Here is a 17,744-nt window from a genome sequence, read left to right as displayed (position 1 = left end):
TCTTTGGCATTATCTAATAAGGTTTGGCATTATCTAGTAAGGTTGATGATGCATATACCCTATGAGCCAGCAAATTTCATTCCTGAGAGAGAGAAAAACAAATAATATGTTTGTGTGCATATGCATGTATCCCCACCTACATAATAAGAGACATGTAGAAGACCCATTCATAGCAGTCTTTTTATAATAGCAAAAGAAAAAAAAAACTAAAATCAATCCAAATCTCCATCTACAGTAGAAAGAATAAATAAGCCATGGTGGAATACTACACAGCAGTGAAAATGAATGAACTACAGCAACAAAATTAATGAGTCTCAGGAATATGTTAATCTGAAAGGACAAGTCACAGAAAAATACATAAAGTGTAATTTCATTTATATAAAGTTCTGAAACATATAAAATAAATAAGAATTTTTAAAAGGATAACCCATAAAGAAGAGCAAGGGAATGATAAACACAAAATTCAGGACCTTGGTTGCTTCAGATGGGATGACAGAGGGGCACATAGGGGACTCTAAATGTATAATAGGTTCTTCTTCTTGAACTAAGTGGTGGCTGCCTGAGTGTCCATTGGTTTGTGATTCTGTAATACATCTTTTATGAACATTATTTTGTATATACAAATCACTTAATAAAAAACAACTTTAAGGGAAAAAAATGAACCAGAAGGTCAGCATATTGAATACACCAGGAAAAATAGCTGATGACAGAGAACAAGATGCCAGAGGAGAGCAGAGGTAGTAGAGGGGACCCTATGGTCAGGGGTTTAGCTTCCTGGACTCCAGTTCTGCTATCTCAAAACTAATGCCTTCTTCTAGGGGGGGTGGGGAGTTTGTTTTTTCAACATTAGAGGTGTTTTAGAAAAGAACCTAAAAAATTGATTAATCTAAATAAACATAGTAAATAGAGCTCTTCCACCTAAAGATTACAGAAGAACTTTAAATTAAATATTTCTGTATTAAATAACTTACAACACATGCATCAATTTCTTAGTGATTCAAGGGGAAAAAATGTGCTGATACTTCAGCAAAAGACAAAAGTAAGATACTAGTAAGAACCTTTTGATATGGAAGTCTTTCAGCTGAAGGAGCAGAGCAGTTTCTCAATTTAATGTCCATACAGACCACTTAGGGGTCATGTTAAAATGCAAATTTTGATTGGAAAGGACTGAGCCTCTAAGGATTTACATATACAACAAGCTCCCACTTCGTAAGTGATCCTGTCCTGATGTTGCTGGCCCACGAACCTCACCTCACTATGGTAGCAAGAGACATCATGAAAATGCCTTCTCTGGTGATGTTTAAAAATAGAAATATGAGAGTATCTAATTGAGACCATTTCATTTTCCCCCAAAGTAGAGATTGATGACGTTATTCCTACACTATAAAAACTTGGATACAGGACGCTTGTTATCAGAAAAAAATCAAGAGTACTAAACTAGGTCTTTTGCAAAGAAAAGGTGCTTTGAGAAACAGCAAAGACTGAAAACTTGCAAGAGAACTCCAGGAGAGGTTTTACTCACCTCCACAGACCTAGAGAAATCTCTTTTCCAGCAGGGGTATTAGCCCTTTCCTTATGGAAGAATGGTTTACATTCCCAAAAGTCTCAAAGGAAGAAACCAGGACTACCATAAAGATATTCACAAAACATTAATTAAGGCCTGATTTTCATGCAGATGTTGGTGGGGGGGCCCCACATAATTAAAGGAGCATCCCATCATTGCATGTAAAAAATATATATGTTGGGCTTTAAAATTCTCTCTAAGAATATGCTGTTAAAACGAAAAGCTTATTATCTCAACAAAAACCACACCGAATAATTTCCCCTCATCATGCCTATGTTTGTTTAGAAGTAGTAAAATCCTCCCATCTCAAAATAGTACTTCTACATGTAAAGTCATACTTTCATACAGCAAGACAAAATAACCACTCACATACTCTTCCAAGGAAACTCTGCCAATGCCAAGTCTCTGCTAAGGATGTGTCACTAGTAGAGTGAGGTCTTGTCGCTTGCTCCTGCAACATCACAGACAGTTGTTACTACTCTCATCCAAGAGATGCTCTTTACCGAAAGCCTGCACAGCAGAAGACGTCCAAGTGACAGCAGTTTCTTCACTGCCCCAGTACTTCTCATTCTCTCTGATGAAGGTTTTGGTCCATCCAGAGCCAAGAGAGTTACAAAGAGCTTAACCTAACAGAATTCTGCACCTGGTAAGTCAGAACAGCTAAACTTCCTGTGACATCAACACAGGGTATTTTCTTACAACACAGTAAATCCAAAATGTCTGGATAATCTATGGAAGGAATACTCCCAAACATCATAATGCAACATGATTTTATACAACCAGCACAAAGATTTAGCCCAAATCTAAAAAATTCCACATTTTAATGGCCCTCTATTACTGAAAATAATGCACATAAACTACACAATCTGCAGTCAATTCTATTCTGCAGAGCCACATAAAATCAAATGCCACTAACTTGGGTTCATTAGAGATTTAAAAAATAAAAGCAGACACACCCTTGCTTTGAAACACTGATCTTCCCTTCCAGTTAACATACTGAAATTCCCTTTTTCACCTATACATTCTAGAAGAGCCTGGGGTGAAATCTGAAATGTATCCCATTTGCCATCCCACATTGAACTGTAGAAGTGGCATTTATAAGGGAAATTCCTTGGGTACTACCCCAGACTAAATAGATGAGGATGTTGGAACATCTCCTTCTGACCAGATACCAGCTACACAGGCCCTGGTGGTCTGCCCTTCACAATCCCCTCCCCAGCCACATCTGCAAAATATATGTATATAAAAAGTACATATACATATAAACAAACAAATGCAATCAGTTACCACCACAATCCCATTATTCATGACTGGAGACTTAACTTGGCTATCAAAGCCAATTTGAATACCAATTTACCATCAACCATGACACATTTACCAAATAATCTTTAATAAAGAATCCGAATATGTAACCGTATTTGATTACAGAAAAAGCAAACGATGAAAACAAAGCAAATAGAGGTTAAAAAAATCATTCTCCATCCATCAAAAACATATATAACTTCTTCTTAAAACAATTTACTGAATGTTAATTTTTAAAATGTCTCAGGGACATATGAACTAAAACATATCAATGGTTTCATTTCAAAAAATGGTTTCCTACAGGAAAAATTCATACTCTTAGTATTGATCAAAGACAGAGGTACCCTAATGTCGTAGCTGTAAAGCACCAAATAATAAACATCAACTTTCACATATGATGAAATTGATGGAGAGGTGGGTTGTGGTTTACGGATTACGGGTGAAAAGACGCTGCGACTCCCAACACAGACTGCACCACTGCCTCCGCACACCACTGGGCCCGGTCCTCCCGGCAGCCCCTCCCTACGGCTCAGGTCCCTCGGTCGGAGATCAGATTCCGGTCCGCAGCCGCAGGCCGACTCCCTCTGCCCGCATTAGCACTGCAGGACACCCCTTCATCCCAGCACGGCCCACCAGGCTAGGCGGGAGGGGGTTACCCAAAGAGAAGACTCCCCCCCTCACTACTAGGTGACCTGGTCCTCCCGACGCCACATCCAGCTGAAGCAGCATGACAAGGTAGAAGCAGCTCCGAGTCTCGTCCAAGGGCAGCCCTGGGCCTGGGTGGGGCCCGGCGGGGGCCGCAGGCGCCGAGTGGCCTTGCCAAGCCCCGCCAGCGAGAACCAGGGGAGGCTGCGATACTGCTGCATTGTGCTGCATCACGGCGAGGGCACCGTGAGCCATCCATCTTGCCAAAAAAATCACATCCCCGTCCAGATAAACCCCACCGAATCCATTTTTCTCCTCCGCCGAAGCACCCCCATACTCGCCCTCTCCTCACTTACTATCTGGCCCGGCTTTTGACTGGAAAAATAACGGACACGGTTTGTGTACCGATGCCCACAACACTCCCCCCTCGCCATCTGACGGCAGGCACTTGGCATCTTTCCTATCACAAAAACAAAGGGAAGGCTCCCCCCAAAAAGAGGGCCGCGGGCGTCGTGTGAGGGCTGATGACCAGAGGGGCTTCCAGCCCACCTCCCCAAAGGCAAGCCCGGAGGGTCCCCGCGCTGGCACAAACCTGTTGAAGAGAGGGTGGCAGGAGCTGAAGGGCGGGCGCCGCGGCGGCTCCGCGACCCGAGGCGGCTCCCGCCCAGCCCTGGGAGAGCGGGGACGGCAGGGAGGGCTGGGGGCGGGCGCGAGGATGGGCGGGGGTGGGGGCGCCGGGCCGCCGCCTCCGTTTCAGCTGCAGCTCGGCGCAGCCGGGACCACGCCTGGCCGCATCCCCCGTACCGTTACGCGCAAAACCCGGCCCTGTCAACACCGCCCCCACTCGCCACCAGCCGGGGCTAGAGAGAGGGCACCCGAAAATACACCCTCCCGTCTGCCCACTTAGCAACCACCCCCGCGCCGGGGGCCGCTGCGCCCGGCTGGAGGGAGGAGGCGGCGGAGGCGGGGAAGGAATCGGCCCCAATGCGTCCAGGGATGAGGCTAGGCGGCCGCGGTGCGCACGGCTGCTCTGCGACCGCCTCACTGCGGAGCCCGCCGCCCCCCGCCCCCCCCCCCCGCACCGCCCGCGTACTCAGACGCCACTGGAGACCCGGCTCCCCGCGCCGCCCCCGCCCGGGCTCTACAGCTTCCCCGCCCCCACCCCGCTCCCCGGGCGCAGGGCAACGGCGGGACAGCCGCGTTCTCCCGGCCTGGGCCCGCGCCCCTCCTCCCGCCGCCCAGGAGCCAGCCCGGGAGACAGCCCCAGTGAGTTGGCATCTTCCTGCCTCAGGCCCCCTACCTACCTCCCGCGGATAGGGGGGTGGGGGCGCCGGGGTCCCGTCCTCCTCCCGCTCCTCGGCGGCCGGGCGGGTGGGCCGGGAGGCGACTCCGCGGGGCTGTCCGCGGCTGGGGCCGGGGCTCACAGGACGGGACCGGTGGGCGCTGTTGCGCGGGGCTGCGCGCTCGCTCCGGACGGAGAGGCGGCCGAGGGAGGGACTGGAGGAATCCGCAGCCTGCTCGGCAACAGCTGCACTGATTCCGGGGGTTGGGCGGGAGCGCGGGGCGGGGGGAGGAGGGGAGGGAGCTGCAGGGAGGGGGCGAGGGGCGGGGAGAGGGAGCGCGCGGACGCGGGCTGGCCCCGGGTGCGCGCACACGCGCGCGCGCGCACACGCTCTCTCCCGCACACCCTCCACCCCTCTGCTGCGCTCCTCCCTCCTCTGTTTCCCTCTGCCGCCGGCCCTCCGCGCTCGCCGAGAGACCCGCAGCCGCCCACCCGGCGCCTGCTCCGCGCGCGACCCGAACCTCGGGCACGTCCACGCTTTCCCCGCGGAGCCTCTGCCCTGGCCCAGCGCCGACCTTGTCCCCTGCCGCGGGGACTGGCCGGGGCTGGCCTGGGCAGGGTGGGCACCGCCGCCGCGCTGTCCGAGCCAAGGGACAATGGGGGCTTTGTCCCCACAGCCGGCAAGGGCCAATTTCATGTTTAATTTGAGGCTAATTCGATTATCGCCATGGAAAAGGGCAGCCTAATTTTCTACGTGACTCGTGCAGCCTCTTTTTGCCCTCGATGTTTGCGTTTAGAACGCAATGGAGAGAGCGTGTTGAGGGAGGCTTTGGAGAGTCGTTTGGTTGTTTAGTTTTAGTTCTAGGTGGTGATGCCTTATAGGTTCTGCCCAGCCTGATGAAGACCGGTGGTGACCTCTCCGTGGGAAACCTGGGCGATGGAGGGAAGGCGGTTGTTCCTCGGCGAAGTCAAGCTCTTCCTCCTTTATGAGTGATTTTTCACCCTTTCCCTCGGGGTAGCTGGTGATAGACCCTACAAGTGGTTCGTCCAGCTCTTGCCTCTCTCGCCGTGAAGCCGGCTCACTTTAGCCTGATTCGGGTGCCCTTCCCGAGCCACTCCTAGGAAGTGGGGACGTCCCGGGTGCGGTGGAGGCCCCGCGATGGCCTGAGGGCTTGAGTTCTCCCCCTACCCATGTACCGTGAGATGGACACGGGACGTTTCCTCGAGACTTGGCAAGTGCTAGAGCCGATTCTCAACCAGCTTGCCTACCCTCGCAATCCCCGAAGCTATGTAGAAATTCTGGAACCGCCACTGTTGAGGAGAAAAGATGGTGTCATCACCAGGACCACGAATAGAAATGCTCTTTAGAAAACAGCCTGGAGAAACTGACTTTCTGCGTGCTCTGTAAGTGCCCAAAGCGGCACTCTAAGCCTTCAGAGCGGAGAGGGGCCTTCTCCGTTGTTAAAAAAAAGCCCTAAGGCTTTTCTCCTAAAGCTCTGACCCTCAATACCTGAATAAAAATTTTTTCAAAAAATAAATAATAATAATGATGATAATAGTCAAACAGCTAGGATCATGCTTATGTCTCAAATCAGTAGACATGATGGATTTATATTTTTGTATGTATTTTTCATGAATATTTTAAAATAAAACTAAACAAAATCGTCTCCGCAAAGTGAAGATGATTCTTCCTTTTAGGCTTTCGCCATCAGTTTGAATGTTTGACCAAAAGTTTATATTTGATCTATATGAAAAAAATTGAGGAAGGCAAATGATTTAACATTTTTCTCACAAGGTTGATCAACACAGCCAGGTAAACTCTCGAAAGGCAGGGTTCTTTGTTCACTGCTTGTACGTAGCAGGCATTTAAAAGGTACTCAAAAAATATTTGTTGAATTGAACAGCATCAACATGTATGTGGCTGCCCTTATTAGGTAATGCTGGATACCCACTAGAAATAAAAGTTGTTTCCCTTTCACTCATTTTGTGCCAGAGCCCCCAGCACCTCCCCACCCACAGTGTTAATGAAATACCAAAGAAAACAATGGCAGTACTGAGAAATGCCTGTTTAAATTCTTTCAATGTTATTCTGAAATTGTGACTCTTAACTGCTTCCTTTATCACAGATAACAGTACTCGAATAAATCTTCATTTGATGCATGAGTCACCTCCCCTACCCCATTCCATTCCCACTTAGTTTTAAAATTTTCCTTCAAAAAGGAAAGCCACACATAACTTTAGCAAGATACTTTAGTAAAGTGGCAGTAAGTATTCCAAACATGTGAAAGACAAGGATTCAGAGTTTCACTATAAATACCTGACTAGCAATTTCAAATTCTTACCTTTTGGTGGGGGGCGGGAAGCATCACCCAGGAGATCCCAGTGTATCACTGACCAAGAAAAATTAACAAGTAAAAAAAAAGTCTAAATCTGGAGAGATTATTGGAGAAGACACATATCTCTGTGGAAAGAAAGAATCTAGAAAAAGAAAAAACTTTAGGCAATAATGATGGTAACTCAAAAGGATTATTCCCAAATATCTCAGAAGCAACTTTGCTGAAGTTTATCCTCACATTAGAATCAAGGTTGATTTAAAGGAACCTTAAACTCCTTGGTTTCCTGTCTGTAACATTCTACTCTCCATTTTTAAAACCATGTGGGTATATATGGCTTTGTCTCCCATAGAAATAATACTTCATTAGAAAAATTTTGAGATATAAATAGTTATTTTAACTTTCCATTCAAAATTTAGGGGAAAATCTTGTCAACATACATTAGTCACTATAGACCGTTATGATAACACCATAGACTGTGTTTCGATAACACCTCGTTCCCAAATCTCAGTATAATATGCACTTTCCAAATCAACAAAAACTAATTTGTTGCTTATACAAAGTCAACTGTGGTTCCAAGAGACTCTCTGGGGAAGCTGTCTTCCAAGTGTCAGCTCAACATTCCAGAATACTTTAATACTATGGTACCTTCATGTCAATGGGTACTCCCACAATATCCATTGCAAGGAAAGAATGTAATGGAGGGTTAAGTACCAGCAACTAAATACTTCTGCCCAGAAATGACACAAGGTTTCCTCCACTCACATTTCATTTGCCAAAGCAAGTCATGTGGCTATACTTGAAATGAGATATGAATGAGCAATAGTGTTGTCTGTCACTACCTGTTTTATTTAGAAAAGAGAGAATGGTACTTTAACTATTTCCTTGGTTATATTAACACAATACCCATATACATACAAACTATTATGTATAAAATAAGCTAAGGATATATTGTAGAACATGGGGAATATAGCCAATATTTTATAATAACTAAAAAAATAATTCAGATTATAAATGCTAAGTTATGTATATTTTACCACAATAAAAATTAAGAAAAAAAAAGAAAGCCCATCTTTTATTATAATAATAGTACTCTAAAATTTTAAAATCAGGACACATTTTGAAAACTTGAATAACTTTTTTCATTTCTAATATTCTTAAACCTGACTTCCTTTTAACCTTGAACTAGTCTGGGAAGTCTCCTCATATTAGAAATGTTCCATTTGGTGATTTACACATATTAATTTTGCACTGGGGAAACCTAAAGACTTACATGTTTAAACTGTAATTACCATGAATGAATACTTTTTGAGCACCAACACACTTACTGCTGAATAAAATAATTCATTCGTTCAATTATTCAAGAAATATGTATGCCTTAATCTGTTCTAGGCTCTGAAATAGAGCAGTGGGCAAAACAGTAAAAAATCACTGCCTTCATGAATCTTCCATTGTAGTAGGAGGTACAATCAATCAATAAGCAAGTAAAATATATGTATGGTGATCAATCTGACTATATGGTAATGTAAATATTTAGAAATAATATTTGTAACATGGTCAGAATAGTCTCAGCTTTCTATAAAGTATCTTCAAATTTTTCTGTTAACAATAATAATGATCATAAGTAGCAACTATAAAATGCTTAACAGTTTTTAAAGTGCTTTAGCAAATGCCACACTATCTTGTCCTTTTGTCAGTTCTGTGAGGTAGATATCAAACCCATTTTACAAATGAGAAAACTGAGACATGGATAGGTTGAGTTGTCCGAGTTTACACAGCTACTAAGTGCCAACGATATCTACTTGGAAGCTAGTATATCAGAGCTGTGTGCCTGGGCATTGCATATTAATTATTAAAAAGTAATTCTCTTTGCAAGATGAAAAAAAGTTCTAGGGATGGGTGGTAGTGATGGTTGCACAACAATGTGACTGAACTAATGCCATTGAACTGTACATTTTAAAATGGTTAAAATGGTAAATATTATGTATATGTTACCACAGGTTTTTTAAAGTTCTTAAAGTAATTCTGAATTTAAACCTCTGGAATAGTAGAATAGACGTTCTCTTAATGATTCTTCACTTAGCCCACTTGTTGGATGACATCGTTCACTTGCTCTGTGTTGTAAGCACACTGATGTCTAAGGCACAACAAACATACTCTGCTGGTAGACTATTCTCTTCTACATCTGTGTATTTCAGCTCCTACCAGTTGAGTTATATATTTACCAAGGCAGATGTGTTTGTCCCCAAATTTGTTTATGCCAGTTATACTTATTATACCTAATAATTATACTTATTATAATTAAGCATTACATACACCAATTAAATGCGAGTATTTTTGAAATGTCTCAAGAAAGGCTAAAAATATTGCCATCAAATTACACATGGTCAAGCTAACAGTAAAAAATTAGAAAGGGTGGAAATCACAAAAACCTTGAAATATTAGGAGACAGGTTGCTTTGCAGGTGTCTCTAAGTTCTTAATCAACTTAAAAGAAGACAAAAGTGTGTATCAAATAGCTGTGGCTTTTGCAAAAGAGAAGTGACCTTTCACTCAGTAAACATGTTCAGAGAAACACTTTGTTTTTCAACAGATTAACAGGTGAATATAAATTTATGTTTCAAGTAAAACAAAACTTCGTCTTTTTCCAGATATACAGCTATAATTTTATTTTTCTTTTGAAATGTGCTCCAAGGATTAGGCAATGAATCATTAGATATGACACCAAAAACATGAACAACAACAAAAATAGACAAATTGGACTTCATCAAAATTTAAAACTTTTGTCCATCAAAGGACAGTATCAAGAAAGTGAAAAAATATACAGAATAGGAGAAAATATTTGCAAATCATACATCTGATAAGGGTCTAGTATTCAGAATATATAAAGAACTCACAACTCAACAACAAAAAGACAAACAACCCCATTCAAAAATGGGCAAAAGAGTTGAATAGACTTTTCTCCAAAGAAGATATTCAAGTGATCAACAAACATGTGAAAATATGTTCAATATCATTAGTCATTAGGGAAATGCAAACCACTAGGATAGCTTTAATTTAAAAAAAAAAAAAGTAAAACAAGAAAATGGAAGAGATCAGATTTGTGGTTACCAGAGATGTTGGGGGTGGAGGGGAGGATGGACAAAGATAGTCAAGAGGTACAAATTTCCAGTTATAAGATAAATAATTGTACAACACAAAGACAACAGTTAACACTGCTCTATGATATATGTGAAAGTTGTTGAGACAGTAAATCCTAAGAGTTCTTATCATAAGGAAAAAAAATTGTTTTTCCTTTATTTTGTATCCATAGGAGATGATGGATGTTAACTAAACTTGTGGTAATCATTTCACAATAAATGAAAGTCAAATCATTATGCTGTATACCTTAAACCTATACAGTGCTATATGTCAATTATATGTCAACAAAACTGGGGGAACAGCAGAAAATAACTAGTATTGGCAAGAATGTGGAGGAATTGGAATCCTCATGCACTGTTGGTGGGAATACAAAGTGGTACAGCTGCTGTGGAAAACAGTTTGGCAGTCCTTCAAAAAGTTAAATAGAATTACCATACAATACAGCAATTCCACTCCTAGCTATATTCCCAAAAGAACTGAAAACAGGTACTCAAACACTTGTGCACAAATGTTCATAGTAGCACTCTTCACAATAGCCAAAAGGTGGAAACAATGCAAATGTCCATCAATGGATGGATAAACAAACTGTGATAGATACATACAATGGAATACTACTCAGCCATGAAAGGAATGAAGCACTGATACATGCTACAATGTACACTTAGCATATGTACACTTAGCATAATGTGAAAAAAGCCAAACACAAAAGTCACATATTGTATGATTCCATTTATATGAAGTATCCAGAATGGGTAGATCCATAGAGATAGAAAACAGATTGTGGTTGCCAGGGGCTGGAGTGAGGGGCTGGGTGAGAATGGGGTATAACTGCTTAATGGGTATGGAGTTTTATTTTGGAGTCATGAAAATGTTTAGATAGAGGAGGTAATTGCCTAACATATTGAATATATTAAATACCACTGAAATGGTTGCTTTAAAATGGATAACTTTATGTTATGTGAATTTCATCTCAATTTTAAAAATGCAATTCAAGATTGAAAATCTTTTTTTTTATTAGTTCCTCATTTAACATCATTTTTTCATAACCAACCAACCACTTGTCACATCAGGTAAACGGACTTTTGCATGTTCTTTAAAACTTTCCAGGACTTCCCTGGTGGTCCAGTGGTAAAGAATCCGCCTTCCAAGGGACTCGGGTTCAATCCCTGTTCGGGGAACTAAGATCCCACATGCCGTGAGGCAACTAAGCCCGTGTGCCACAACTACTGAGATTGCACGCCTCAACGAGAGCCCACGTGCTGCAAACTACAGAACCCATGTGTCCTGGAGCCCACGCTCCACAACTAGAGAGAAGCCCCAGCGCCTCAGTGAAGAGACTGTGCACCGCAAGGGAAGACCCCTTGTGCCTCAGCGAAGATCCCACGTGCCGTAACTAAGACCCAATGCAGCCAAAAAAATAAAGAAAATAAAGTTAAAAAAAAAAAAGAACTTTCCTACATGCTCCTCTTGAGAAAGGGTTTATCACAATTTACCTCTCAGATATAAGCTAATTATTCCACTTGCATATTTTCAGGCAGCTTGATTCTCATCATCCCACTGCAGAAATATAAAAGTGATCTGAGTTCTTATTGTTGAAACCAAAGTAGAAATTTTTAAAAAGAATTTTCTGGAATCTCCCTTTGGTAAGTAGCAGCTGAGAATGAGGAGGGGAAAAGCTCAGAGTGTGATGGCTCTCCATATAACAACGTGTACTTTTCTTCATCATCCCAACCTGCACTGTCCAATACAGTAGCCACCAGGCCACATCTGGTAGTGAGCACTTGAAATGTGGCTGGAGTGACAGAAAACCTGAATTTTTAATTTTAATTAACTTAAATTTTAAAATTGATTCTTGGTTTAGTTATTACACAACTTTTAAGTATGTTTAGAACAACTTGGGTATTTGAAACTACTTGTTCTAACTGTAAATCTTATGAACTCTATATACACACCAAATTCAAAGACTTAGTTTAGAAAAAAAGAATGTGAAATATCTCAATTTGTAAAATGTCAATTATACATTGCAGTGATATTATCTTGGGTATAATGGATTAAATAAAACATTTTAAAAATTATTTTCACCATTTCTATTTTATTTTTTTCAAATAAAACTATGGCAAAATTTTAAAATTATGTATGTGGCTCACCTTACAATTCTATTGGACAACCCTGTTTCAGACATTGTCAATGGGGACCTCAGTCACTGGTATTCTGACTATTTAGGTTTGGGAAAACAGAAGAAAAGCAACTAGAATTTGGAATATGCCACAAAGCAAGAACTCCTAAGTGAGGTCATTTCCAACCCCCAGGCTTCCCATAGTGCCTCCATCACAATGGCCTCGGTATCTGTGGGCAGCAAGCCAGATGCTTTTTGAGAGCAGAAGCCAGGCAGGGCTAATGTTTTCATGACTGGTATCATTCTTTTGGAAGTCCAAAGACGACCTTGGCAATGACATCTTGCCATTGCCTCAAGATAAACCACCCACCCACCCCAATTTGACATACTTTGCTGGCCTATGTAAAGGATTCCAGAAGTGGGCTAGATTCATGCCTAGAATTCATTCAAGAAATTGCAAAAATTCATAGGCTGATGGGTGAGGAACAAAGAGAAACAGAGAGAAAAACCACTCCCTCACAGAGGTCAGAGAAGTTTAACATGTAGCTGGTCTGAAGAGAAACTCTTCTGTCTGGATTGAGTGATTGGATCTTGTCCTCTAATCATACTTCCGACATTGGGGTATCCTCATTTCCCATCCTCTGTCCTCAGGTACTGAGTGGGTGGGGATGTGTGGTCACAACACAAACTTTACACTTCATTCTCAGAGGATGACAAAAACACTAAGACTGTCTGAACATTTGCCATAGAGGCAATGAAATTCTGTCCTTGCTTGCTTCTCATGGTTTGCAGGCTGGTCTCTTCTCTTGGGTTCTTTCTTTTACACACAGGTTAGAGGAAGCAAGAGTTCAATTTTAATAAGCCTTTATTTAAGACTGAAATGTGGGCCCTTAAAGACTCACAAAAATGAGGAAATATTTGCTAAATTTCAGTTAATAAGCATTTTCCCCAAATGAGATGCAAGGTATAATAATTTTTGGTTATTGTTTTGACATTATTATTTTTACTACATATATATGTAGGCACTCTAAGTACTTTACATGTATTTATTTAATCCTCACAGCTAATCTATGTGGTACGTACCATAATTATCACCATTTTATTGATGAGGAAACTGAGGCAAAGAGATTGGGTCAGTTGCCTGAGGTCTTACAGGTCTTGAATTCTGATGAAAACAGAATTCAAACTCAGGTCCATCTGACACCAAAGCTGTTTCCAAAAGTTTGAAAAGGGAAATAGGATTTTAGTCATTTTACTACAAGCTTTAAAAGCAAACATAATGACTCGAGATGTGGTCAAAGGCACCCTTTTTAAAAAACTGACATAGTTTGAATAAAACTTTAAAAAGATATTTTTCAGTCGAGGGCTGTAAGGATGTGTCTAAGTTTGAAAAAATTTCAAGCACCTGGATTCTTATGTGCTTATGTTTCAAAGTTCACCCAAGTTGAAAGTCATCTGCTCCTTAATAAGTGCTGCCAATATGGAATAAGAAAAAATACTTTAAACAGAAAATCCCCCTGTGTTTGGTGGACAGAGCGGTATTGTTTGTTTTTCGAAAGGGACAGGAGATGGGGGTAGAGGTGGGAGTGTTTGTTTTTATGAGGTCTGCTTTGAAAAGCTCTTCTGAGGCCTTCCCAGGAGCAGCCAAGAGGGAGTGCTGGGGTTTGATACAATACCTGCTGGGTAAGTATGGGCCTGTCTCAGCTGCAAGTAATTTACACTCTCAGGATTCTCTCCAAAGAGGACCTTAGACCAAAGCAAGCTGAGAAAATCATATATTGGATTTCTAATTGCTACAGGGCTCTGGTAGGAACAAAAATATTTTTAGGTCTAAGTTTCTTAAGGCAGTGGGCTAACTGAATCTGAGAAGAACTGGGGATATTACCCATTTGGTGGGAAGATTTATGCTATCTGAGGGGTAGATTCTAGGGAAGGCTGGGAAAATTTTCCGAAAGCATTCTCTGAATTGTGTCTTAGCTATTGGCAATGTAGGTGCTACTCAGAGCCTTCTCCAGTCATTCTTCTGTTAATTTGCCCTCCAAGAGGATCTGAGAATTTGCTAGGCTGCCCCTGTCCTCCTCCTCAACTGAATTCTCCCAGATCCTCCAGAAAGAGTAAGGATGCTGATGCTGTAGTTGTGGGCCTTTCACACAATCACTGGCCACATCCCAGACAGATGGAGGCCTCTGGTTTCTGAGCACCTGTGTCAGGTGGTATGAACTGGAGAATCAATGTGGCTGGCTTGAGAAGAAAACTCCAGGAATATCTCAACTGCCAAAGTTTCACCTTTCCAATGACAATATTGCCACAGGGATTCATACCCCAGTACAAAGCTGCAGCAATAAATTAGTAAATCATTCCTTAGTTCTTCCCTAGCCTCACTGAAAACTGAAAATCAACAAGTAAGATAAATATCTGTTTTTGTTTAAAAATACTGTCACCATCAGAGGTTTCTCTTTTAACTTTAGCTTTTTCTTTGCGTAGGCAATACATTCACATTCTTAAATAATCAAAATGGTATTGAAAGGTATGTATTGAAATTCTCACTCTCACCCTGTCCCCACCTCCATTCCCCATAGGTAACCACTTTTTAAATTTCTATGTACTCTAACAGGGCACCTCTCTAAAAGAGATACCTGCCCAGTGTGTCTTTAGGCATGTATAAACAAAATCAAATATATAGTTTTATTACTTCTCTCCCTTTATTATACAACAGGTAGCATACTACAAACACTGTTCTGTATCTTGCCTTTTTTTTCACTTAATGCATCCTAAAGCTTTCTCCTTCTCAGCACATGGTAAGCTTCCTTATTCTATGTTGTTGTTGTTGTTACAGCTGCTTCCTATTCTATTATATGCCACACTTTATTTATTTGGATTGTTCAGTCTTTTGCTTTTAAAACAATGCAATCAAGGGTTTGTGACCAGATATTTCTGGATCAAACTTTGTTCCTCTATTCACTGGAAATCCCACAGGCATGTATACGGCAGTCCAAGGAGTGTACACTAGACTTACAGAAGGGTAGAGATAGAAGAGGCTTCGGATCTCATCTAATCCAACCCACTGTTTTAAGAAAGAGGAAACCAAATCTCAATGAAGTGACTTACCCAAGATTACAGAGTGGTTGGTCTGGGACCAGAGCCCAGTTTTCCTGGTTCCCAGCCTGAAGTTTTCCCTGCTAGATCACACTGCTGGGTACTACATATGTGTGTGTGTGTGTGTGTGTGTGTGTGTGTGTATTGCTCCTCCAGGAGTATAAAACTCATTGGATACAAAGTTGAACATGATAAGAGCCAGGAGAGAGCTACAAAGCCCTGAGGGGATTCCTTCAAAGAGGAAGATACCAGGTTAGGGGAAATCTGGAAAGGCTTCATCAAGAAGGTAGCATTCATGGTTGGGCCTGGAAGAATGCATAGGATTTTACCAGGTTGAACAGGTGAAGAAGGACATTCCAGGTGAAGAGGTCAGCAAGAGCAAAGACATGGACATGGGAAAGCATCAGGTATCTTTGTGTAGCCAAGAGCCAAGTGTGTCTGGACTACAGTGTACAATTAGAAAATAAAACTACTAGTAGCTTTAATGAGATTATTGAGCACTTACCTTATGCCAGATGTTATTCTGAGTGCTTCATCAATATTAACCTTTAATCTTCACAACCCTATGAAGCAGTTACCATTATTAGCCCCATTTTCCAGGTGGGAACACTTGGGCACAGAGAAGGTAGGTAACTGGGCTTAAGTCCCACAGCTAGTAAGTTTACATTCTAGAGACTCTGGCTTTAAAAGAGCGTTAGCACTTCTCCCTGTTACTGGGAGATGAGACTGGAAAAAGAAAGTGGTCACATTAGAGAGGATGCTGGAACACTTGGTGAGACACAGAAAGATTTATACTACCATGGATTGCAAAGGGAAGGAGGCAAGTCTTTATTGAGTATATACTATGTCTTCAAAATATGATGAGAGATTTATTTTCTTTTTTTAATTCAATTTTTTATTAATTTAAAAAAAGAAAAGATCTTAGGGAGCCAGCAATGCTACAGAAACATAGGGTTAGAGGCCTACCTAGAGAAGGACCCTGGTATTGGCAGAGAGATATTGAGGGACTGTGAGTTTAAAGTCTGAGATCTAAAGAGAAAGAGTAGACTAGCCAGTGGTCACCCTCCCAGCCCCTGCTTGACATCTGCTTCAGTTCATTCCAGGAGGAAAGAGAAGGGCAGGGAGGTAGGTAGCATCTCAGCAAAGCCAGCTTCAGCTTTGGTAATCTCACCTACCGACCATATTTAAGGAGTTCCAGGTTAAGAGTTTAAAAGCATATGGCACCTAGGCTGTCATTCAGCAGAAGGGATCACATTCCAAGTCCAAGAAAACTCCTACCTCAGATCTGAGAGTGTTCAGGGCTTCAGCTGAGCTCCTCTGGCTAACGAGTAGTCACTTGGTCAGTCCTGCTGCCTTGACCCCATCTCCAGGAGGGGCTACAGCCAGAGGGAGTAGAGGGAGTCCAGCGCCCAAGTCTTTTGAGGCACTATTAATTAGATAGGGAAAAGAGGGGCCCTGGGGTCATTGATTCTAGGAGGGAAACTGGTAGGGGCAGCATTTCTTCTGGGCTGGACAGAGTGAAGCTTGGACATACAGCAGAACCATTCCTATTGGAGCTACAAGCCCCTAGAATTGCTCCACAGCCTGTCTTGGTTTCCCTTGAATCTGATCTGCTCCTGAACTGCACCTGTCATGGCCAGTCCATCTCCAACCCCCATCTCCCTAGAGCCAATGTGAGGCAGGTGGACAAAATTCATTGGTTCCCCAGTCATGGCCTGGTCAAGCCGCCTCCTCTTCTTCTTCAGCTGGGGTTTCTCTACCACGCAGCAGCCCAGTGTGTGCCAAAATTCACTCATCCCTGATGGTTACGGTTTCACTCTGCCTGAGGCCCCAGAGGGCTCTTACTCTGGTGCCTTGACCGCCCACTTCTCACTCCCCTCAGGTGTAACAACATCCTAGGTTTACTCAGCTGGACGGGTGTAGAGAAAGTAGAGTCTCTGGAGCCCTTAGCTGAGCAGTGAAGGTCAGCGTCTCAGACCCTGAGAGACAAGCAAGGTCAGAGAGTGGGGTGGGCAGGCAAGCACAAGATTATGTCTTCCACAGACTTGGAACCCTGCTCTGCTCTGGCATTGAGGCGACTGGCGGCAGCTGGTCGGGGGCGGGGGGGGTCTCGCTTGGGGCCCACCAGTGTGGGCTTTCCAGGCTTTCTCCTCGGCGGGGTGGTGGAGCCAAGGGCCGGCTGGCAGAGCTAGATTTCTTTTCTACATAATTCAGATGAGGAAACCAGGACTCTGAGAGGGTAAGTGACTTACCCAAATTCTCAAAG

At 42.7% G+C, this 17,744-nt stretch overlaps 3 protein-coding genes across 5 annotated transcripts in view; 1 reads left to right on the top strand and 2 right to left on the bottom strand.

Annotated features, from left to right (window-relative positions):
• Window positions 1-5,044, bottom strand: part of SPTBN1 (spectrin beta, non-erythrocytic 1) — a 195,498-nt gene extending 190,454 nt beyond the window's left edge. The window contains exons 1-2 of one of the 3 annotated variants that reach the window (XM_061168630.1): window positions 4,816-5,044; window positions 1,934-2,015 (exon numbers count right to left, since the gene is read on the bottom strand). The gene's annotated coding sequence lies outside the window, so the exon portion shown is untranslated. Of the gene's footprint in view, window positions 1-1,933; window positions 2,016-4,103; window positions 4,301-4,815 lie in introns of those variants that run through there. The other 2 variants (XM_061168628.1, XM_061168629.1) reach the window with 2 other exon arrangements.
• LOC133074680 (uncharacterized) lies at window positions 4,345-6,396 on the top strand. The gene is made up of 2 exons (XM_061168632.1): window positions 4,345-4,777; window positions 5,676-6,396. Exons 1-2 carry the CDS (start codon window positions 4,496-4,498, stop codon window positions 5,781-5,783), a joined length of 390 nt encoding a protein of 129 aa, XP_061024615.1. The 5' UTR covers window positions 4,345-4,495; the 3' UTR covers window positions 5,784-6,396.
• A 10,638-nt stretch (window positions 6,397-17,034) lies between these two features.
• On the bottom strand, window positions 17,035-17,274 carry LOC133074606 (CDC42 small effector protein 1-like). The gene has a single exon (XM_061168524.1). The coding sequence runs from the start codon at window positions 17,272-17,274 to the stop codon at window positions 17,035-17,037; it is 240 nt and encodes a 79-aa protein (XP_061024507.1).
• Between the last annotated feature and the right edge of the window lie 470 nt (window positions 17,275-17,744).

This window comes from Eubalaena glacialis, chromosome 14 (assembly GCF_028564815.1).
Source record: "Eubalaena glacialis isolate mEubGla1 chromosome 14, mEubGla1.1.hap2.+ XY, whole genome shotgun sequence".
Classification (NCBI taxonomy): domain Eukaryota; kingdom Metazoa; phylum Chordata; class Mammalia; order Artiodactyla; family Balaenidae; genus Eubalaena; species Eubalaena glacialis.
Note: the sequence above shows the minus strand (reverse complement) of the source record. Positions and strands in the feature narration are given on the sequence as shown.